At 39.8% G+C, this 25,830-nt stretch overlaps 1 protein-coding gene across 6 annotated transcripts in view; it reads left to right on the plus strand.

Moving 5' to 3' along the window:
• Positions 1-22,259, plus strand: part of wnk3 (WNK lysine deficient protein kinase 3) — a 113,327-nt gene extending 91,068 nt beyond the window's left edge. For 2 of the 6 annotated variants that reach the window (XM_062053045.1, XM_062053047.1), the window contains exons 19-25: positions 605-854; positions 3,190-3,272; positions 3,347-3,690; positions 5,151-5,386; positions 5,461-5,556; positions 5,696-5,859; positions 15,686-22,259. In XM_062053045.1, the coding sequence (XP_061909029.1) occupies positions 605-854; positions 3,190-3,272; positions 3,347-3,690; positions 5,151-5,386; positions 5,461-5,556; positions 5,696-5,859; positions 15,686-16,183 (1,671 nt within the window). In that variant the 3' untranslated portion in view covers positions 16,184-22,259. The remainder of the gene's footprint in view (positions 1-604; positions 855-3,189; positions 3,273-3,346; positions 3,691-5,150; positions 5,387-5,460; positions 5,557-5,695; positions 5,860-15,685) is intronic. The other 4 variants (XM_062053049.1, XM_062053051.1, XM_062053046.1 and 1 more) reach the window with 3 other exon arrangements.
• Positions 22,260-25,830: the final 3,571 nt, after the last annotated feature.

The raw sequence follows: 25,830 nt of genomic DNA on the forward strand, positions 1-25,830 counted from the left end.
TAATGCATTTTGGTGTGAGCTTGCACGCAGTTTTGGATGCCTCTTTTCGCAAGGAAGTGTTTTAAATGTAGATTAGAATCATCATAGGTCCACTTTAAAAAAATTACACAATAATATACTTTTTTTAAATCCATTTTTGAAAATTATGAATCGATTTAGAGTCGGAATAAATAAGAATTGCGATTTGAATGTGAATCAAAACAATTTTCTGCACCCCTAATGAATATCCTCTATAAAATGTGTTTTGTGTTCAAATGCTGGAGTGTCTGGAATGGATTCATTGGATTTGGTCAACTTCTGATGAGAAACATTGCCTTGGTTTTCATACAATCGGTCTTTGTTGAACAAACAAAAACTGGGATACTCCAAAAGAAAACCGATGTCCTCTGCAGCTAAGTAAATAACCAGTTCTGGCCACTATATGAGGAAATACCCTATGTGATCAAGTTATATTATGTATTTTACTTCCACCCATTTTCTTTAATTATGTTCTTTAAAACTGCAAAAAATATTTGTTTCTATTTAAAATATTTCCACCCATGCGGCCAACTGTTTGTCTAAACTCTATCTTTCTTATACTCCATGATTGTCAAAACTGTTTTAGGCTGTTCCCCCACACTCTGACACCAGCACCACTGGAGAAGCATCGCAGCTCTCCCTCCGTCAGCAACCGATTCCCCTCGGGCTCGGACCGCAGCAGCATAATGCAGGAGGTGGATATTTTGGCCTAAACCTGACATGTCCTAGTATCAGAAATCCTGTTAGCAAGAAATCCTGGACTCGCAAATTCAAAAACTGGGCATGCAAACTGCGCCATTCCGCCAGCTTGTTCAAGAAGCCCAGAGTCCAGCAAGGTAGCGTCCTCTTAGGGATTTTTAGCGAGAGAGAGAGAGAGAGAGAGAGTGAGAGAAAGCGTGAGTGAGTGAATGGGAATGATTGTGATGTTTTCAATTGTATAATATCTAATATCTAGTCCTAATTTTAACATAGTAAATTAACTTTCTTAACTTTCAGGAAGTGTTTATGTGAAATGTCAACAGCTACATAACCTTTTTTGTATATTGTTACTGCTTATAATCCTAATTCAATATCAGCGTCAACATTCTTGTGTACATTTTTTTTTTTGTGCTCAATTTTAATTTTCTTGGCAGTCTTTCCTTTTGCATGGGTTACTCACCCAAGTGAGAGCGAGGTCAGTGGAGAATACTGTAGAGGAGGGTGTGGGAGCATAGGAAGAGGTTGGCTACCCAAAGCTGATCTGCCTCCATGCTGTGCCAGTGGCCAGGACATGTCCCTTCATTTGACATGACCCCTCCCTGGCCCAAGTCCACAGGCACTGCCAGCAGCTACCCTCCCAGCTCACCACCGCCAAGTGGCTCAGTATAGAAAGCACCATGCATCGCAAGCCATGCGTAATTACTAAGCTGTATGCACAGCATATACAGCATAGCTCTGCTGTTTCATGCTGTACTGTATGCTGCAAATGTCTCTTATGGGTATGATCAAAATGTATTCTATATAATGCATGCTACTCTGGGCTAATAGTTGTGTTGCACATGGCATGGCTTTTCTTAAGGCTACATTTTTATGAGGCTATTTATTTTTGCAATGCTGCATGTATTTTTGTTGCCTATATACATGTCAACTAGGGATGTAACGATATGAATATTTCAAATCAAGGTTATTATCATCACAGTACTGTTGAATGCGCTCAAAAAGTACTTATCTGCACACTGAAATCTTTTAGCCAAGCTGTATTAAAAATAGATACATAAGCAAAATGCACAATATACATTTATTGGCTAAAAAAAACATAAGATATTGTGTGGGCTTCTTAAAAACTATTTTATTTACTGTTAGTAAAAAAGTCAGTAGATTTTACAGTTAAAACTGGCAGTTGCCAGAATTTAACTGTAAAGATAACAGTGGTACACTTTTTCAAATCAAAATAATGCACTGTAAAAACAAGTTTTTCCATATACAGTAGTCATTTGGTGAAAAAAAATCTCTGTTAATTTTACGGTAAAATTCCGGTGACTGAGCTACCATTTTTTTGTTGTGAAATCTATTGATTTTTTTTACAGTGTTTGAGTGTTTAAATATGTTCATCTTCATGTGTTTTCATTTGTTACAGTTTAAGTGTGCTTCTTAATGATAAAGGCAAAATGGGTGCTGTTTGTAAGACGTTAATGTATATTGTAGTCATGTTTCATCATGTTGTGGCTTGGTGTTGTGTTGGTCGTAACCCCAGGATGCAGAGACGGCAGGTAAAAATGGTTTTAATGACAAAAACAAAGACGTGCAGTAGGGAAGGGCACGAAGCTCAAAGAGGCGTAGGAAGAAAAAAATGCAAAGCAACGTGTGAAGCTACAAAGCAAAACAATCTACCCAGTCCAGAGGACAGGGCTGGCATAAAAAACATCCTGATTGCCAACCAGGGACAGGTGAGGGAGCCAGCGCTCAGACAATTGACGGAAGAAAATAGGAAGTGAAAAAACAAAAATAAAAGTGCTGGAAAGGAAATGATACAGAAAATTTGAAAACTAATAAAGTCCAAACGCGCTAGCAGTTTCTCCAGGAATTAGGAATTATCATCCAAGTTTTTCCAAGTGCGGTAATCAATCAAGGGTTCACGATAATTTAAATTTGAAAGGATAATACTAACTGTCAGGAATTTTACTGCGGTTTATCATAACGGTAATCGTTACATCCCTATATGTCTTATTTTAGGGGCTGCATATTCTGGTTGGCTTGCTACTGGTTTCTTATAGTTTTCTGTTTACACTTACACATACAGTGAGATGGGATGATGGTTGGAGTAAGACTTTAGATCATGTTTAGTGGACAAATCTGTTTTTAGTTTTATAGTATTGCTTTTAATAATGCATTATGGTAATGCACATTTTACTGACAATACAGTCTTTTTGGTAATTGTAAATATACTAAAGCAACAAAACTGCATGCAACCCATAAGCAAATCTCTCGGTGGATGGATTTTAACACAAATGTATATTTCTGTTCCATGTTTGTCCGTGTGCAATTGTATGTCGTCTTTCATGGACTTGTTTTCTCTGTGTGTGGTTTCTGGATGTTTGCCTCATTTTATGTGTGTTCTGCATATTTATGTTTCTGTGCGTGTGTCTCTGACTCCCCGTCGCCCCTTTTTGTTTACACCCGTCTTGTTATTAGAGGGACGATCCATCAGTCAGTCGGTCAAAGAGGAGAAAGAGGTGACCCTACATCCATCACAGTCACGCAGAGGACGATTTCAAGTACGAGGAATGACAGTACTAATGTGTGACAGTCTGGACAAGGAACACACGGCTAATATGTCTGCTTTCTACAGGTGACCCTAGTGCCTCAGTCCTCTCCCCCAAAAGATGCAACATCAGCAGTCCACGGCAGCACCCGCAGAAAAGTTGGACGCTTCTCTGTAACAAAGGCTGAGACCCAGGAGGAAGACAACCAGAGTCACAGCTCCCCAGTGCCTCCTGTCGTGATCAGGGAGAGGAGGCGGTCTCGGACGAAGGATGCTGACAAAGATGAGAGCAAGAGGACTCCAAGGACGGCCCATCTTTCTCGATGTCATGAGCATAGCTACTCCCCAGTGGGCAGCAGTGAGGACGATAATGATGAAAGTGAGTTGGAGGATGACAACTTGAGAAGAGAACTGCACAAGCTTAGAAAGAAGTAAGTATGGTGGCCGGAAGTGCAAAACACTTTGACATTACATGAAACAAATTTACATTTCAAAAAACAAATTAACCAAAGGCGGGATAAGTTGCAACCCCACAACTTGTAAAGAGAATCTACCAAATGTTGGACTGATGGGAATGGGGCCAAAGTGATTTGAATGTGTATAACAGTGCAAATAGTTTGCATGAGTGTGTATAAAATATATGTTGTACAGTGTTTCCCATAAACTACCAAGATACCTGTGGCGGTGGGGGCGTGGCTATGGGCGTGGTCAACATGACATCATCGAGTAATTTGCATAATTTACTACAATGATATGATTTTCTCTAAAAAAGATCAAAAAATGTATACTTACTAATTAATAACAGTTTTGTTTTAAACGTCCATCCATTCATCCATTTTACAATATAATTACAACACTTTATGTACATATTTATATACAGATCTGAACAATATGTTATTCACTGAAATATATTTAAATATAGGGACGGCGTGGCGAAGTTGGTAGATTGGCCGTGTCAGCAATCGGAGTGTTGCTGGTTACTGGGGTTCAATCCCCACCTTCTACCATCCTAGTCACGTCCGTTGTGTCCTTGGGCAAGACACTTCACCCTTGCTCCTGATGGCTGCTGGTTAGCGCCTTGCATGGCAGCTCCCGCCATCAGTGTGTGAATGTGTGTGTGAATGGGTGAATGTGGAAATACTGTCAAAGCGCTTTGAGTACCTTGAAGGTAGAAAAACGCTATACAAGTATAACCCATTTATTTATTTATCATTTATATTTATTAATTGTGGTTCTTACAAAAAATATATCTTATAAAATATAAAAGCTAAAATGTCTCTTAAAGCTCTGCCTCTTTAATTAATGCATACTAAATAATTTAGCCTACTACTACAACCATATTATTTACCAGCAACATAAAGTGAAACAGAGGCAGAGGTGTCCTGCCACAGTCAGTAACAAATAAACAGAAAACAGTAGTGGTCAAATACAAATAAGGCAACAAGAGAAGTATCCTACACTTCTCTTTTGTAAAGTAAATCTGAACAGCCTATATGGGCATCTACATCAACTATATGATTTGCCTGAGAAGCTGGACAGGACAAAAAATAAAAGAATACAAATATTTTTTTTATTTGTGGCAGACGTAATTTTTTCGTGGCAGGCCGCCACAAATAAATGAATGTGTGGGAAACACTCTTGTATTATTTTGTCATTTAATATGCACGTTTTACACTACAAACGATGAAATGTGTGATTTATTAGGGTTTGTGTTTGACTTTTGATATCTTCACATGAAACCATAACCTAATGAATTGCACATTAAATCGTTTAATTGTCTGTTGTGTGAAAGAAGTATATAAGATGACAAAAAAATAGTGTTATTTAATGAAAGGATTGTACTCAGGTGAAAGATTCCTTCAATGTGCATTTCATTTCTGGACATCTCCAGGCACATCAAGGAAGTGGTGTCGCTTCAGGCCCAGCAGAACCAAGAGCTCCAAGAACTGTGCAGACAGCTGCGCTCCCAAAAAGATCAGAGGCAAAGTCTGCCTGCTTGCCTGTCTCGTACACCTGCTCTTCCCACAGCGCCCCCAGTCCTCTCACCTCGTAGGCCGAGGCCGGCTAAAACTAAATTGCGGCCCCGACCTCACTCTCACATGGACAACAATGGAGTCACTTATGGTGGTAAAGTAATTTTACATTCATCTTTATGTTCTTGTCTTCTGGTTTTGTAATTATTATTTGTACTTCTTGTCCAGGATTCCAACAGTCCAGTATTTTTTCGAGTTCCGAGCAGAGTGGAATTCCCCCTCATTTTAGTTTAGAGCATCGCTCCTCACTGTCTACTAAAAGAGGTACCAGTTTAAGTTTGTTCCAGGTTAAATATATTTTTATTTCAATGCTTTTATCATGAACATAGATGGATGATTATGCTTCAGTAAGGCTCTGTGTGGCCAAAATGGACACAGCTGATTGTATTTGTTTGTTTGCCAGATCCAAGCCCTACAAGGAAAAGCACATTCACTGACGAACTGCACAAACTGGTTGATAATTGGACAAAGGAGACGATTAGCCAAACCCTGTCCAAGCCTTCTCTCAATCAGATCAAGCAGATTCAGCAGGTGCAAGAGTTGGAAGGCTGGACCCAGCCAATTGAGGTACCACAAACGGACACCATCATGCACTTCTAATTGTCATTGACTCTTTTTAAATATCTGTTTTACAAAACATTGTTGCCCCAAAAAATGGAGTCATGAAAACCTGCCATTTAGTTCTGAAAGACTTAATAACAATGTAAAGTAATAAAGTAAATGAAATTCACACTTGACATTGGTGGTTAATAAAAAGCACTACAAAGTAGGTGTCAACTATAGACATACTGTATATACAAAGACACCTCTTAACCAACCATAGAAATATACTGTATACGAAGACACTATTAACCAACCATGGACATATATACGAATAAACTAATAACCAATCAGACATATATACGAAGACACCTCATAACCAATTATAGACATATATATACGTAGACACCTCATAACCAATCAGACATATGTACGAAGACACCTCATAACCAACTATGGACATATATACGGAGAAACTAATACCAATCATAGACATATATACGAAGACACTAATAACCAACTATGGACATATATACGGAGAAACTAATACCAATCATAGACATATATACAAAGACACTAATAACCAACTAGAGACATATAAACGAAGAAACTAATACAATCATAGACATATATACGAAGACACTAATAACCAACTAGAGACATATAAACGAAGAAACTAATACAATCATAGACATATATACGAAGACACTAATAACCAACTAGAGACATATAAACGAAGAAACTAATACCAATCATAGACATATATACGAAGACACTAATAACCAACTATAGACATATAAACGAAGAAACTAATACAATCATAGACATATATACGAAGACACCATATAACAAACTATAGACATATATGCAAAGAAAATAATACCCAATCATAGACGTATATACGAAGACACCTCATAACCAATTATAGACATATATATATATATATATATATATATATATATATATATATATATATATATATATATATATATATATATATATATATATATATATATATATATATATATATTTATATTTATATATATGAAGACACCTCAAAACCAATCAGACATATATACGAAGACACCTCATAACCAACTATACACGTATATATGAAGAAACTAATATCCAATAATAGACATATATACGAAAACACTTCATAACCAATCATAAACATATATATGAAGACACTTCATATATATATATACAGTATATATATATATATATATATATATATATATATATATATATATATACAGTATATATATATATATATATATATATATATATATATATATATATATATATATATATATATATATATATCCGGTATATATATATATATATATATATATATATATATATATATATATATATATATATATATATATATATATATATATATATATATATATATATATATATATATATGTATATATATATATATATATATATATATATATATATGTATGTATATATATATATATATATATATATATATATATATATATATATATATATATATATATATATATGTATGTATGTATGTATGTATGTATGTATGTATGTATGTATGTATATATATTTATATATATATGTTTGTATATATATATATAAATATATATATATATATATCCATCCATCCATCTTCTTCCGCTTATCCGAGGTTGGGTCGCGGGGGCAGCAGCCTAAGCAGGGAAGCCCAGACTTCCCTCTCTCCAGCCACTTCGTCCAGCTCTTCCCGGGGGATCCCGAGGCGTTCCCAGGCCAGCCGGGAGACATAGTCTTCCCAACGTGTCCTGGGTCTTCCCCGTGGCCTCCTACCGGTCGGACGTGCCCTAAACACTTCCCTAGGGAGGCGTTCGGGTGGCATCCTGACCAGATGCCTGAACCACCTCATCTGGCTCCTCTCGATGTGGAGGAGCAGCGGCTTTACTTTGAGCCCCTCCCGGATGGCAGAGCTTCTCACCCTATCTCTAAGGGAGAGCCCCGCCACCCGGCGGAGGAAACTCATTTCGGCCGCTTGTACCCGTGATCTTGTCCTTTCGGTCATAACCCAAAGCTCATGACCATAGGTGAGGATGGGAACGTAGATCGACCGGTAAATTGAGAGCTTTGCCTTCCGGCTCAGCTCCTTCTTCACCACAACGGATCGATACAGTGTCCGCATTACTGAAGACGCCGCACCGATCCGCCTGTCGATCTCACGATCCACTCTTCCCTCACTCGTGAACAAGACTCCGAGGTATTTGAACTCCTCCACTTGGGGCAGGGTCTCCTCCGCAACCCGGAGATGGCACTCCACCCTTTTCCGGGCGAGAACCATGGACTCGGACTTGGAGGTGCTGATTCTCATCCCCGTCGCTTCACACTCAGCTGCGAACCGATCCAGTGAGAGCTGAAGATCCTGGCCAGATGAAGCCATCGGGACCACATCATCTGCAAAAAGCAGAGACCTAATCCTGCAGCCACCAAACCAGATCCCCTCAACGCCCTGACTGCGCCTAGAAATTCTGTCCATAAAAGTTATGAACAGAATCGGTGACAAAGGGCAGCCTTGGCGGAGTCCAACCCTCACTGGAGACGTGTCCGACTTACTGCCGGCAATGCGGACCAAGCTCTGACACTGATCATACAGGGAGCGGACCGCCACAATCAGACAGTCCGATACCCCATACTCTCTGAGCACTCCCCACAGGACTTCCCGAGGGACACGGTCGAATGCCTTCTCCAAGTCCACAAAGCACATGTAGACTGGTTGGGTAAACTCCCATGCACCCTCAAGGACCCTGCCGAGAGTATAGAGCTGGTCCACAGTTCCACAACCAGGACGAAAACCACACTGTACCTCCTGAATCCGAGGTTCGACTATCCGGCGTAGCCTCCTCTCCAGTACACCTGAATAGACCTTACCGGGAAGGCTGAGGAGTGTGATCCCACGATAGTTGGAACACACCCTCCGGTTCCCCTTCTTAAAGAGAGGAACCACCACCCCGGTCTGCCAATCCAGAGGTACCGCCCCCGATGTCCACGCGATGCTGCAGAGTCTTGTCAACCAAGACATCCCCACAGCATCCAGAGCCTTAAGGAACTCCGGGCGGATCTCATCCACCCCCTGGGCCTTGCCACCGAGGAGCTTTTTAACTTTCTCAGCAACCTCAGCCCCAGAAATAGGAGAGCCCACCACAGATTCCCCAGGCACTGCTCCCTCATAGGAAGACGTGTTGGTGGGATTGAGGAGGTCTTCGAAGTATTCCCTCCACCGATCCACAACATCCGCAGTCGAAGTCAGCAGAACACCATCCTCACCATACACGGTGTTGATAGTGCACTGCTTTCCCTTCCTGAGGCGGCGGATGGTGGTCCAGAATCACTTCGAAGCCGTCCGGAAGTCGTTTTCCATGGCTTCCCCGAACTCTTCCCATGTCCGAGTTTTTGCCTCTGCGACCGCTGAAGCCGCACACCGCTTGGCCTGTCGGTACCTGTCCGCTGCCTCAGGAGTCCTATGAGCCAAAAGAACCCGATAAGACTCCTTCTTCAGCTTGACGGCATTCCTCACCGCCGGTGTCCACCAACGGGTTCTAGGATTACCGCCACGACAGGCACCAACTACCTTGCGGCCACAGCTCCAATCAGCCACCTCGACAATAGAGGCGCGGAACATGGTCCATTCGGACTCAATGTCCAGCACCTCCCTCGTGACATGTTCAAAGTTCTTCCGGAGGTGGGAATTGAAACTCTCTCTGACAGGAGACTCTGCCAGACGTTCCCAGCAAACCCTTACAATGCGTTTGGGCCTGCCAGGTCTGTCCAGCATCCTCCCCCACCATCGCAGCCAACTCACCACCAGGTGGTGATCGGTAGACAGCTCCGCCCCTCTCTTCACCCGAGTGTCCAAAACATGAGGCCGCAAATCCGATGACACAACTACTTAGTCGATCATGGAACTGCGGCCTAGGGTGTCCTGGTGCCAAGTGCACATATGGACACCCTTATATTTGAACATGGTGTTCGTTATGGATAATCTGTGACGGACACAAAAGTCCAAATAACAAAACACCGCTCGGGTTCAGATCCGGGCGGCCATTCTTCCCAATCACGCCTCTCCAGGTTTCACTGTCGCTGCCAACATGAGCGTTGAAGTCCCCCAGTAGAACGAGGGAATCACCCGGGGGTGCACTCTCAAGTACTCTCTCGAGTGAATCCAAAAAGGGTGGGTACTCTGAGCTGTGGCTCGGCGCGTAAGCGCAAACCACAGTCAGGACCCGTTCCCCCACCCGAAAGCGGAGGGAAGCTACCCTCTAGTCCACCGGGTTGAACTCCAACATGCAGGCTCTGAGCCGGGGGGGCAACAAGAATTGCCACCCCAGCCCGTCGCCTCTCACTGCCGGCAACGCCAGAGTGGAAGAGAGTCCAGCCCCTCTCGAGAGAACTGGTTCCAGAGCCCTTGCTGTGCGTCGAAGTGAGTCCGACTATATCTAGCCGGAACTTCTCCACCTCGCGCACTAGCTCAGGCTCTTTCCCCCCCAGCGAGGTGACGTTCCACGTCCCAAGAGCTAGCTTCTGTAGCCGAGGATCGGACCGCCAAGTGCCCTGCTTTTGGCTGCCGCCCAGCTCACATTGACCCCTGCTATGGGTGGTGAGCCCATTGGAGGGGGGACCCACGTTGCCTCTTCGAGCTGTGCCCGGCCGGGACAGGCCCGGCCACCAGGCGCTCGTCATCGTGCCCCACCTCCAGGCCTGGCTCCAGAGGGGGGCCCCGGTGACCCGCGTCCGGGCGAGGGAAATCTAGGTCCTTTGTTTTTATTTTTCATGGAGGTCTTTCAGCTGCTCTTTGTCTGATCCCTCACCTAGGACCAGTTTGTCTTGGGAGACCCTACCAGGGGGCGTAAAGCCTCCGGACAACATAGCTCCTAAATATATATATATATATATATATATATATATATATATTTTTTTTTTTTTATATGTATATATTAGGGGTGTGGGAAAAAATTGATTCGAATTTGAATCGCAATTCTCACGTTGTGCGATTCAGAATCGATTCTCATTTTTAAAAAATTGATTTTTAAGAATTTATATATACCGTAATTTCCGGACTATAAGCCGCTACTTTTTCCCCTCTTTCTGGTCCCTGCGGCTTATACAAGGGTGCGGCTTATTTACGGCCTGTTCTTCTCCGACACCGACGAAGAGGATTTCGGTGGTTTTAGTACGCAGGAGGAAGACGATGACACAATGATTAAAGACTGACTTTTCATATACCGGTAGGCTGGTTATTTTGATAACGTACAGGCGAGCACTTTGTATTACTTTGCACCGTTGTGTTATTTGTACTCTGCACGAATGCTGTTCGCCATGTCAAAGATGTGAAAGTTTGATTGAATGATTGAAAGATTTATTGTTAATAAATGGGACGCTTTGCGTTCCCAAACAGTCATCTCTGTCCCGACAATCCCCTCCGTGGTAGCAGGAACCCCTATATACTACGGTAATTACACATCAAAACCCTGCGGCTTATAGTCGGGTGCGGCTTATATATGGAGCAATCTGTATTTTCCCCTAAATTTAGCTGGTGCGGCTTATAGTCCGGAAATTACGGTATATATATATATATATTTTTTTTTTATTTTTTTTTTAAAAAAATTTTAATTAATCAATCCAACAAAACAATACCCAGCAATACCATAACAATGCAATCCAATTCCAAAACCAAACCCGACCCAGCAACACTCAGAACTGCAATAAACAGAGCAATTGAGAGGAGACACAAACACGACACAGAACAAACCAAAAGTAGTGAAACAAAAATGAATATTATCAACAACAGTATCAATATTAGTTACAATTTCAACATAGCAGTGATTAAAAATCCCTCATTGACATTATCATTAGACATTTATAAAAATAAAAATAAATGAACAATAGTGTCACAGTGGCTTACACTTGCATCGCATCTCATAAGCTTGACAACACACTGTGTCCAATATTTTCACAAAGATAAATAAAGTCATACTTTTGGTTCATTTAATAGTTAAAACAAATTTACATTATTACAATCAGTTGATAAAACATTGTCCTTTACAATTATGAAAGCTTTTTACAAAAATCTACTACTCTGCTTGCATGTCAGCAGACTGGGGTAGATCCTGCTGAAATCCTATGTATTGAATGAATAGAGAATCGCTTTGAATCGGGAAAATATCGTTTTTGAATCGAGAATCGCGTTGAATCGAAAAAAATCGATTTTGAATCGAATCGTGACCCCAAGAATCGATATTGAATCGAATCGTGGGACACCCAAAGATTCGCAGCCCTACAAAATACCATATATTTAGCTTCTTCTTTCTGTAGAAATTAAGGTATGATTTTGCTAAATGGTTAGGGACAAGCGGTAGAAAATGGATGGATGGGATGGGTTAACAGTCCTTCCGTTGCTATAGATTTAAATGTACAATCTGCAAAATCTTTAATTCAGACAAAATATTACCTTAAATTTTAGAGTGTTTGCATGCTTGTGATATTACATCATTTGCAAATGCATTTTACAATTTTTCATTATTTTCACAATAAATTAATGTATTTCCTACATATTATAACCATAGTAATGTAGGTTATCTACTGTTTCTTGGTTTGCAGGAATCCACTGTACTATTTTTGATTTTATGGTATTTTACTGTAGCTATTTAGCAACTGCTTTCCGTACTTTTTAACAGTAATTTTTTTACAGTGTGGATTAAAATCATCATCGATCACCTTTAAAGTTTTGCATCCAACACACGGAGATTGCCTCATGCAGTTCACACTCAACACGGGGTCAAATTAAACTGTGCAAAGAATAAGAGAATCAACTTTTCACATTGTCATGATGGGGTATTTTCTGTAGGATTTTGAGAACAAAAATGTATGTAATCCATTTTGGAATAAGGCTGTAACCAGTGGTGGGCCGTGCGTTTCCCACCTAGGCCTTCAGTGATGTCCGACTTCAATGATTGCCTCTCAAAATACCATAATTGATGTCACCACATGATCATTGCTGGAGAAATACTATACAGGAACACATTTACACCCTACTGTCCAATGAATCCCATCAACAGTATACAAAACGGGTTATTTTCTGGCGCATTTAAAAATCAATTAAAACGCATCAGCAATTAAAACATATACCGTACTCTGCTTGGCTTATGCAACTTCCGGTCAATAAAGTTTGATTCAAAGTACACACTTCTCAAAGACATATTAACTGCCCTGACCACACGATGGCGACAAATACACATGTAACGATGTTAATTAAATGACAAGCATGACACACTTTAACAACAAGAGTTTACAACTTTTAGTTGTAACAGAACAGCCACTGTCAACAACTTGTGATCTGATTGGCTATCGCAACTGTCTCTCAACTCTGTGTTCGCAAATTCATCCGCTAACGGTCCCGATGAGTAACCAATCACAGGACGCGTAAATGTCATGTTCATCGTGAGGCCATCTAGAAGGCCTTACTGACAACAACTCGTGATCTGATTAGCCATTGCAACTGTCTATCACAGGGGTGGGCAATTAATTTTTACCGGGGGCCGCATGAGCTACCCGAGCACTGCTGGAGGGCCACATCGACAATATTTCAATTACATTTTGCTCAATATTATTTTTGATATATACCGTAAGATAAATAATAATAATAATAATAATTAATAATAATAGTAATACTTCAACATAGTGTGTGTAACAGCATTCCATGACTAATATAAATAAATTAACATTAATAATAAATTACAGTAAAATAAGCACACGTATGACTGAGGAGTCATAGTGTAACTTTGTGTGGTGTTTGAGTTGTCCGACTTTTTGTGTGGCCATAAACGCACCAGTGGTTTAGTGCTATGCGTGTTGGTGACAGATGACAAGTTGGTTTTGGCCTGGTTTGTACGGCAGAAAATGACTAGTTTTTCGAGATAGAATTGTTTTACTCATGTTTTTGGTGTGGTTATGTCCGAATATAAACAGTTTTGCTAAATAAAGTGATCGATATAATTCCTGTCCTCGAAGCATCTCGATAGACGTTACAATAATTGAACGGTGTTCAATTGAACGGTGTTGACGAACACACTTAGGGCCGCTTGTTGTCACTGTCACTCAAAGTTGCATTGCAAAATTCCATAGAATAAATATGTTTATTTTGTTTAGAATTCAGATGGGATTTGATTTGGTGCGCGGCATATACTTGCTGCGCGCAGCGGACGCTTGAGCAGTGCGCAATTGCGCAGGCACGCACCTTAGAGGGAACGTTGCTTTGCAGTTCATGTCTTGTTGAAAACACGGCATTCCTCATCAACTTTTCTCTTTTTAGCGTCTCGGGTGTAAACCGTGCATCACTTGTCGCTGCATGTGCACCTTCACTCGCAGGTTACACACGGACGCACGCCCATAAATAATACTTTTCAAAATAAAAGCAGCACAGTTGTATTGCGCGCACGACATAGATGTTTTTTCAACTTTATTTTGTAATTGCAGCTGTTCACATTCACTCACAATCACGCACACGCATACGTCCACACGGAAGTAATACAAATAACGATTTTCAAAACAAAAGCAGCACCGTTGTATTGCACACTCGACATAGATACTTTTTAAAATGTATTTTGTAATTTATAATTGGCCTCACGCGGGCCGGACAGGGACGCACAAAGGGCCGGATGCGGCCCGCGGGCCGCAGAATGCCCAGGTCTGGTCTATCAACTGTATGTCCCCGTTCACTTACAGTGCACAGACGCCTGCATTGTTGATTCTGAAGGCCTCTGGCAGATTTGGTACTGCATGGCAACATAAGATAGCTGAATTCTGATTGGATAAAAACTATAACTAAAAACAACAGCACTGGAACGAGCATAATATGAATCATTTTAGATATTAAGAGAAAGTAAATTAAAACATTTTTTTATCTTCAATTATGATCATGATTTCTGGTTACGTTAGGCCAGGGGTCGGCAACCCGCGGCTCTAGAGCCGCATGCGGCTCTTTAGCGCCGCCCTAGTGGCTCTCTGGAGCTTTTTCAAAAATGTATGAAAAATGGAAAAAGATGAGGGGAAAAAATATATTTTTTGTTTTAATATGGTTTCTGTAGGAGGACAAACATGACACAAACCTCCCTAATTGTTATAAAGCACACTGTTTATATTAAACATGCCTCACTGATTCGAGTATTTGGCGAGCGCCGTTTTGTCCGACTAATTTTGGCGGTCCTTGAACTCACCGCAGTTTGTTTAAATGTATAACTTTCTCCGACTTTCTAGGACGTGTTTTATGCCACTTCTTTTTCTGTCTCATTTTGTCCACCACACTGTTAACGTTGTGCGTGAAGGCACAAAGGTGAGTTTTGTTGATGTTATTGACTTGTGTGGAGTGCTATTCAGACATATTTGGTCACTGCATTAAGGCTAGCTAATCGATGCTAACATGCTATTTAGGCTAGCTATATGTACATATTGCATCATTATGCCTCATTTGTAGCTATATTTGAGGTCATTTGGTTTCCTTTAAGTCATCTTAATTCAATTTATATCTCATGACACACTATCTGTATGTAATATGGCTTTTAATTTTTTGCGGCTCCAGACAGATTTGTTTTTGTGTTTTTGGTCCAATATGGCTCTTTCAACATTTTGGGTTGCCGACCCCTGCGTTAGGCCATCAGAGAAGGCCTTGCTGGCCCTGACGGCACACCACTGGCTGTAACATAACACAATATGGAAAACGTGATGCGCCGTGAATACTTTCATGATGAACTATAATATAAGAATTACTTTTTTTACAGCTGCTGCAGAGAGTAAAAATATCACTTTTCCTGTACAGGTGGCTCCTCCGGGTTGGTTTCCATCGGTACCACTAAATCCACAGGCCACTCCGGCTGCTGCCAGCTTGCCGGTGGCCGCCCCTCCCCACAGCACAGGTGGGGGCAGCCTGTCTATCTTTCCCGAAGCGCTGCAAACGCACACGGCTCAAGTGCCACAGATGCAGGCAGGTTCACACCATCAGCAGACGACCTTGCAGCACGTACAGCAACATCCCGTACAGTCCACACAGCTGCCCAGCTCGTCACCTCAAAGCCAACCGCCACTGCCTTCCCAAAAGTCCATTTCTCCGGCACCCACTGCCGCGTCAGTGCCGCCGGAAGGTGGTCCCGCCGCACCCGCAGATAGCAGCGTTGCCAGTGGGGGTGCACTTTGCTCCTGTTCCTCCTCATCGTCGACCTGTTGCTCCTCATCTTCCTGTTCTAAAGCTGCTCTACCTTCCAGTGCCAAAAATCACCCAACGCCCCCCACCTCCGCTCTTCCTCTGGGAAAAAAATGAAACTAATCTCGAGGTAAATACAAAGCCGCAAGAGAAGTATTAGACGTGCGTGGGCATGAAGAAGGTGATGACGAAATGCAGGGAATGTTTGTGAGAAATGATTGATTCTGGCATGTAGGCGACATTGAACGCAGCACCTGAGCTTTGTGAATAATGGTCCGTGTGGGTCTTGAGATGTACAAGTTCTTTAACGTATGTATGTACTGTGTGTTTGTGTCTGTGTGCCTGAGTATTTGTACTACATATCCCCCGACAAACTTTTGCTCTTCAGAACATCACCGTCAGACCGGAGCTTTGACGATGTGTTCATATCTTCTCCGTTTGTTTCAATTTGTCAGCGCTCGTGGTGAAAGGACTATCAATTTAAAAAGTGCAATTAATAATGATCATTGGAATTGATCAGCATGTATCCTAATGAATTGTCTGTTAGTCATAAACTATTTTTGTATTGATGAAGCTCATTGAGGATCTTTTGAACACAGCACAAGCTGCTTCGACCGGGCCAAGAAGAAGCATTAAAACAACTATCTGATTACTTCATTTCAACTCCCAAAACATAAGATGAAGGATTTCTCCAGCTCGAATGAACCCAAAAGAACAATCTCAGTACACTTCCAATAACACCATTATTAATGTTACTTTAGGTGCTAATAGCTGCTTTTTGTATTCAATAAGTTATTTTTAATCTCAATTGCCTTACCTTTGTTTTATCACAGTGGAGGAAAAAAATTATTAGCTCACCATTATTATTCAGTCCATCCAGGATTCGCCATCTTTGTTTGTGATTGTTACGGCCTAAAAAGCATGAATTTGCGGCATCGTTTTCAGAAAGTTGTAATGTTTTCAAGCTCCTTTTTTTTTTCCAATAACAATGAATCAACTTGTGTTTTTATGAAATTTTTGTCAATACTGTAAATGTTCCTGTAACTTTAACCTCAAAAAGCACAGGGTTGCAAAAAAGATTGGAAAACAAATACTGTATTGATGTTTTACTCACTTTATTCCACACATACTTAAAAGTAGACAGTAAAACACATCCTCAGAGCTTGTTGTCAAATTACTGTACTGTTTTAAATATTTATAACTGATTATATTAGTCATAGTTATAGAACAAAACACCAGAAAGGGCTATGGTATTGTGTCTGTTCTGTCGTTCACAAGTAGACATTCTCCATGTATGTTTTACGCTGAAAACCCCCCCAAAATGCTTTACGCTTAAACATGCATTTTTGTTCCCCACATGTTATAACCTTTTGTGAACTGCTGAGAGCAATCTATCGCGATCATTTTTGTTGACAAATGAGAGACGATGAGAGATTATCATCACACTTAAGCATCTCCGTCATGTAAAAGCTGTCTGTTTGCTAGGTTAGCATTGCAAATGAGAATCTGTTCTTGTCTTACCCTGGATAAATAAATGTTAAATATATATATGTTTATAAATACATATAAACTAGTAAGTAACACCGGTGTGTTGCTTATCGTTTATATACTACATTACCCAGAAGGCTAAATGCCGTTGCAAGGAACCAGAAATGAATCTGATATGCAGTGTTGCCAACTTGGCTCCTTTGTGGCTAAATCTGGCGACTTTCCAAATCCTCTGGGTGACTTTTTTTGTAAACAGCTTCAAGCGACAAATTGAGCATACTTTTTTGGATGTTTTGGAGACATGAAAGCATGCATCCCTCCACAATTAATGCCCTCTACGAGGAGCGGGTGCTGCCGTGAATCCCTCCCCTACAGGCGGTCAGGTTTTAGAGTCGCCTCGCGGAGCAGTCCCAGCTGCAGTTAGACCAGTGCTTCTCAAATATTTTCTGATACGCCCCCCCAGGAAGAAGAAAATATTTTGCGGCCCTTCCACTCTCTTCCGTGACTATAAATAGTATCATGGGTTTATGAAAACTGTTACAACTATACCTCTACATTACATTGTAAGCTTATTAACATTAAAGGAAACAACACACCAGTCATTCCTCGTCTTCCCCCCTGGTTACAGTGAAGGCAAGTGCTACATCCATCCATCCATTTTCTACCGCTTGTCCCTGGAGCCCATCTCAGCTGCATTCGGGCGGAAGGCGGGGTACACGCTGGACAAGTCGCCACCTCATTGCAGCAAGTGCTACATACGCTTCATCATATTTTGGTAGAGCTAAAAAAGCATGTTCCCCAAGGTCACACGCGATGCCTTTTCGCGTCCAGACTGCAAATAAAATACTCAAATGCAAAGCTGCTGCTTTTTCCGCCTAGGTCTACAGAGGAGATGTAAATGTTTATTCACTGATACGCTGATTTTAAATCACTACAAAGTACTATTTCATGCCAAGAAGCAAGCCAGCTAATAGATTCAGTTTGTCCGTGAATGTCACAACAATACAGTTTTTTGGTCAAATGTAATACTTAAATATTGAACAATGCAGGACAAATAGATCTTAATTTAAAGTTCATTAGCGGTTCTAATCATACTTAGCGTTTTTTTGAGTATTTTTTTTTTGTCTTTCCTAAGATGTTATTTCTCTCTCCTACAGCATCCATTGCAATGTATTATGCAAATGAGGTGGTGACGTCATCTATCGATTACTAGCGCCTTTTAGGGGAAACAGCCATTAGCTGTTTCCCTTACTGAAGAGTTGGCAACACTGCTGAAACGCGGGAGCAAATCAGAGTTGATATTTCGTTATACGTTGTTTGTTGTTCCTGCTTCGTCTACACCAGAAACCAACGCAAGTTTTGATCCGATAGTTGATGTGTGCATTTTAGTGCTGGTCAGAGGCAAATTTGATTGGAGAATAAATGCGCTGATTTGCCAAAATGTGCGGGGAAGTTGTTAAATTTGCGTGAATCGGCACGATTGCGACATCCTGGAGGGACTGAATGTATGGACCAGTGGCTCTCAAACATTTTTCACCAAGTACCACTGCAGAAAACACTTGGCTCTTCAAGTACCACCATAACGACCAATATTAAATACGGTAGCGTAGTAGGCCTAAATACTCTTGAAAACAAGGCAGACGTATTATTTAAGAAGAATATTTAACATTGGCCACTGTAACATTAGTTTAGTTTTTTTGTAGTCAAAAAATAAACAAAAACTATTTTTTAATATTTATTGATTCTTTGGCTTACCACTAGATGCAGACAGCGTACCACTAATGGTCACTGATAGCATCAATGATATAGACCAGTGGTACCAATTGGTACATGGACCGGTACCGGGCCGCGGCCCGGTGGTTGGGGACCACTGATATAGACCACTGGTCCACAACAACCGGTCTGAGGACCGGTACCAGTTTGTGGCGCATTTGCTACTGGGCCGCACAGAAACAATAATTCATTTATAAACTTCTGCATTTTCTCCAACTTAACTTTTGCCTGTCCCACTAAACACACCAATAAGCTTATTAATAGATGTATATTACAACTCCTTTGTTATAGTACATGGGTCAATGAACATTAATGGACATATAAAATGTTAATGTGTCAGATGGTAGCCAAAGGCACATTTTTAGTCCTCTTTTTTTGCTGTTTTTATCTGCCGGTCCGTGACAATAATGCATAAACCAGGGGTCACCAACGCGGTGCCCGCGGGCACCAGGTAGCCCGTTAGAACCAGATGAGTAGCCCGCTGGCCTGTTCTAGAAATAGCTCAAATAGCAGCACTTACCAGTGAGCTGCCTCTATTTTTTAAATTGTATTTATTTACTAGCAAGCTGGTCTCGCTTTGCCCGACATTTTTAATTCTAAGAGAGACAAAACTCAAATAGAATCTGAAAATCCAAGAAAATATTTTAAAGACTTGGTCTTCACTTGTTTAAATAAATTCATAATTTTTTTTTACTTTGCTTCTTATAACTTTCAGAAAGACAATTTTAGAGGAAAAAATACAACCCTAAAAATGATTTTAGGATTTTTAAACACATATACCTTTTTACCTTTTAAATTCCTTCCTCTTCTTTCCTGACAATTTAAATCAATGTAAAAAAAAATGTTTTTATTGTAAAGAATAATAAATACATTTTAATTAGCTTCTGTTTTTTTTGACGAAGAATATTTGTGAAATATTTCTTCAAACTTATTATAATTAAAATTCAAAAAAATTATTCTGGCAAATCTAGAAAATCTGTAGAATCAAATTTAAATCGTATTTCAAAGTCTTTTGAATTTCTTTTAAAATTTTTGCTCTAGAAAATCTAGAAGAAATAATGATTTGTCTTTGTTAGAAATATAGCTTGGTCCAATTTGTTATATATTCTAACAAAGTGCAGATTGGATTTTAACCTATGTAAAACATGTCATCAAAATTCTAAAATTAATCTTAACCAGGAAAAATTACTAATGATGTTCCATAAATTATTTTTTTTATTTTTTCAAAAAGATTCGAATTAGCTAGTTGTTCTCTTCTTTTTTTCGGTTGAATTTTGAATTTTAAAGAGTCGAAATTGAAGATAAACTATGTTTCAAAATGTAATTGTCATTTTTTTCGTGTTTTCTCCTCTTTTAAACCGTTCAATTAAGTGTAAATATCATTAATTATTAATAATAACAGAGTTAAAGGTAAATGGAGCAATGTGGCTATTTCTGGCCATTTATGTAAGTGTGTATCAAACTGGTAGCCCTTCGCATTAATCAGTACCCAAGAAGTAACTCTTGGTTTCAAAAAGGTTGGTGACCCCTGGCATAAATTAAACCGGTCCCTGATGGGAAAAAGGTTGGGGATCCCTGATATAGACATCCAAACATTACTTTGTTATGCTATCAATAGTGTGTGCATGACATGTTTATTTAGTTGTTTTTATGTTGGGAGTTGTGTGATTACAGCAATTGCACTAATAAGTATGCCTGCACAAAGGCATTTGAACTCTTCACTGTGGCTAAATAAGGCAGCCCCAAATATTAAAACAGTTGATGTCGTGCCGGTCGACACCACTGATGAACCACAACCATAGATAAACATCACTAGTATATAACACAGCCCACGTATGTGATTAAGTCATCCCTTACGACCAAACTATTTGTCTTCTCTGTGTAACTTGTGGTGTTGTGCTTAGGAATAGAGTGAAAAACAACTGCCAAGTTATTATGAACCGGGTGTGCCCATATTGCCTTTTGAAATCTCTGCATTTTTTCCGTGTGTACAAGAGGTTTTTCTATACATATATGTGTGACGGATTCACGTTAGATTACATTTTTGGATCGTAACTCTTTCAAAAACTCAACCAATTGAAACAATGAAAAAAACACTTTTTTTTTTTTTCTTTTCTTCCAGTTAAGTAAACATACATTGTGATGATTTGATGTTTACTTGACCGCAAACTGTCAAAAAATGAACTGTGCTGAATGAAACCTGCAAAAGATTAAAAACATCCATCTATTTGACTTCTGCGTTACAGTAAGCAGCGATATACCGTGATTTAGCCAACATGTTTGCAGTAAAAACTTCTTCCATGGAACACGAATGGTCAAGTAGAAATATTTACTTTTGACATCATGTATTATACAACAATGGTTTACTGTATGTGTTTCATTCTAGAAGGTCAGATCCTTTGCTGTCATGTCTGATACTAACATGTTGACCACAAGCTGTACAAAACAGCTTCATTGTCATGTTTCATGATCTGGAGAAGCCGTCGTGTTACCAAAATGTTCTCTAAAAAAAAAAAAAAGACTATTTTTGTATTCTCAAAGGGGGATGGTAAATTGTAAAATATTACACTGCCCATAATGAATAAGGTTTTATGAACCTAAAAGTGACTGGTTCTCATGCTTGTCTCCACGGGACTTATATTCTAATACCTCTTTGAGTCTTCCCTGACTCGTTTTAGGACTATTGATCTTTATTTCTGTTAATACGTTAAAAAAAAAAAGGCTCCTAGGGCTTTATTAAACTTACAAATGGATGCAAACAGTTAAGTGAGTTCCTTTAAGGCATGACTGAGAACCAACCAAATCCTAAAATTACAAAATATGTTGCAGGTGATTGACCTTCTGTAAATTGTACAAAATCAACTATTTGATCTATTTATGTTTTGTAACTAATCAAAATAAATGATGTCAAACATCACACACTTGTGACGTTTTTTTGCCATAATTTCACAAAGTGAATTTACAGGACACTATTATATTTTCCATCCGTCCATTTTCTATCGATTTATTTTCCCCACGTAAACAAACTGTGTAAGCCACAAGTGTCAAACCCATGGCCAGTGGTCAAGATCTGGCCCGCCTCATCGATTTATGCCTGGAAATAATGCATCAATAAAGTACTTTATCCTTCTTACTAAACATTTGCTCTTTCAATGTTCACAGAAAAAAATGCATGTTTTTTAAACATCAAAATTATCTGACCATACAAAAAACATGTTAATAGAGGGGGGTCCAAAGTGTGACCAGCAGTTCAAGTTTTCTTGGTCCGCAGCATATTTTTGGATAAAAAAACAACAGTAAGAATGTAAAAAAAAAGAACAGAAAGTGTGATGTCATGAGAAAAAAAAACTGACAATTTCATACTAATAACTCCAAACTTTCTCCACCAAAGGTTGCAGACTGAAAAGTCAAAGTGTATGGGGGCCATTTTGAAATTGTTATATTTTGTTAATAACATTTTTTTTTTTTTTTAAGTTAAAGTTAAAGTACCAATGATTGTAGATGTGGTGAAATTTGTCCTCTGCATTTGACCCATCCCCTTTATCACCCCCTGGGAGGTGAGGGGAGCAGTGGGCAGCAGCGGTGCCGCGCCTGGGAATCATTTTTGGTGATTTAACCCCCAATTCCAACCCTTGATGCTGAGTGCCAAGCAGGGAGGTAATGGGTCCCATTTTTATAATCTTTGGTATGACTCGGCCGAGGTTTTGAACTCACAACCTACCAATCTCAGGGCAGACACTCTAACCACTAGGCCACTGAGTAGGTTTAAGGTTTAAAGAGAAAGAGAGACATTAAATATATTTCACAGCAAAGGTCAAGGTCAGCTTTGTTTTACATGTGAAGAAGTATATTATTAGTTATTAGCGTCAACATTTCTGCTTTTTCTAAATACATTTTGTAAGTTTGCTATTTTTTTTTTACATTTTACTGTTGTTTTTTTACCCCTGTAATAATTAATAATATGCACATAGTCACCAATAACACAAAGCTTACACTAAGTTATTTTTACAATATATATATGTATATATATATTTTTTTTTACAGTATATATACACTACCGTTCAAAAGTTTGGGGTCACCCAAAAATTTTTGTGAAATAGCCTTCATTTCTAAGAACAAGAATAGAGTGTTGAGTTTCAGATGAAAGTTCTCTTTTTCTGGCCATTTTGAGCGTTTAATTGACCCCGCAAATGTGATGCTCCAGAAACTCAATCTGCTCAAAGGAAGGTCAGTTTTGTAGCTTCTGTAACGAGCTAAACTGTTTTCAGATGTGTGAACATGATTGCACAAGGGTTTTCTAATCATCAATTAGCCTTCTGAGCCAATGAGCAAACACATTGTACCATTAGAACACTGGAGTGATAGTTGCTGGAAATGGGCCTCTATACACCTATGTAGATATTGCACCAAAAAACAGACATTTGCAGCTAGAATAGTCATTTACCACATTAGCAATGTATAGAGTGTATTTCTTTAAAGTTAAGACTAGTTTAAAGTTATCTTCATTGAAAAGTACAGTGCTTTTCCTTCAAAAATAAGGACATTTCAAAGTGACCCCAAACTTTTGAACGGTAGTATATATATATATATATATATATATATATATATATATATATATATATATATATATATATATATATATATATATATATATATATATATACAGTGTATATATATATATATATATATATATATATATATATATATATATATATATATATATATATATGTGGCCCCTTTTACTTTTTAGTATGCACTCCTTTATTAACATATATTCCAAACATTTTTTGTTAAAATAAAACACTTGTTCCCCGGACTTTTGATTTCAAAAGCGAGTATGTTATCCACCAATCTGTACGTAAAAAATAATCAAATGTATATAAGGAGATTATACATATATTCTCTGTAACACACGGCCCCGGAGAGCTGTGATAACTGCAGTGATAACTGCAGTGTGGCCCTCAAGGAAAATGAGTTTAGCCCTCCCTGGTGTGAGCTGTGTGAAAAATTCAGTTATTCAGAAATATCAAGGTCATTGCAAGCTGATTTTATTAGAATAGAATGACTAGAATAGAATCAATCAATCAATCAATCAATGTTTATTTATATAGCCCTAAATCACAAGTGTCTCAAAGGGCTGTACAAGCCACAACGACATCCTCTGTACACAGCCCACATACGGGCAAGGAAAACTCATCCCAGTGGGACGTCAATGTGAATGACTATGAGAAACCTTGGAGAGGACCGCATATGTGGGTAACCAAAAGCAATGGATGTCGAGTGGGTCTGACATAATATTGTGAAAGTCCAACACATCAGCTATGCCTTTTATTGTCACTATACACAGGTACAATGAGATTAAAAGCAACTCCAGTACCAGTGCAAAAGTCTATAAATATGCAAAACATAGGAAGAAAAGAAAGAAAAATAGTGCAAAAGGAGGTAAGGTGCACAGTCCAGTCCTGAGAACGAATGTTCAGAATGTGTTGTTTATAGGAATAAATATTATACTACATACATATAAACAGAAGCATTCAGATTGTGGGTGGAAAGTAAAAAAATGCACACAGAGAGGTGCTAAACTATAAAATCAGTGCCTATGAGGGTTCACCGTGGTTATGGCTTTAGGGAAAAAACTGTTCTTGAGTCTGTTTGTTTTAGACATGATGACCCTGTAGCGCCTTCCTGAGGGCAGCAGGTCAAACAGGTCAAAGCCAGGGTGGGAGCTGTCCTTGATAACGTTGGTAGCTCTGCGGAGGCAGCGGGAGGTGTAAATGTCTGTCAGAGGGGGGAGAGGGCAGCCGATGATCCGCTGTGTTGCCCCCACCACTCTCTGGAGCCTCTCCCTGTCTGCAGCGGTGCAGCTGCCGGACCATGCTGTGATGCAGTATGTCAGCAGGCTCTCAATGGAAGAGCGGTAGAAGGTCAGCAGCAGGTTGGAGTCCAGGTTGTACTTCTTGAGGACACTCAGGAAGTGCAGCCACTGCTGAGCCTTCTTAGTGATGGCAGTGGTGTTATCTGACCAGGAGATGATGTCAGAGATGCCAAGAAACCGGAAGGTGTGGACCCTCTCCACACACCCCCTTGATGAAGAGGGGGGCTAGGTCAGTACTGTGTTTACTGAAAGCAAAAAGTAAAGCAAAAATATACGTTTTCAATTTATTTATTTTTTATTAAAAAGTGGCAAAAACTGTTAAAATGCAAAATACATGTAGTAAATGGGTTATACTTGTATAGCGCTTTTCTACCTTCAAGGTACTCAAAGCGCTTTGACACTATTTCCACATTCACACATTCACACACTGACGGCGGGAGCTGCCATGCAAGGCCCTAACCACGGCCCATCAGGAGCAAGGGTGAAGTGTCTTGCTCAAGGACACAACGGACGTGACTAGGTTGGTAGATGGGGATTGAACTGGAACCCTCAGGTTGCTGAGCCACTGCCACTCTCCCAACCACACCACGCCGTCCCCTGAAAGTAAAAGTTGTTCAACAAATTCAAC

Source organism: Entelurus aequoreus, linkage group LG07 (genome assembly GCF_033978785.1).
Source record: "Entelurus aequoreus isolate RoL-2023_Sb linkage group LG07, RoL_Eaeq_v1.1, whole genome shotgun sequence".
In the NCBI taxonomy this organism is placed as follows: domain Eukaryota; kingdom Metazoa; phylum Chordata; class Actinopteri; order Syngnathiformes; family Syngnathidae; genus Entelurus; species Entelurus aequoreus.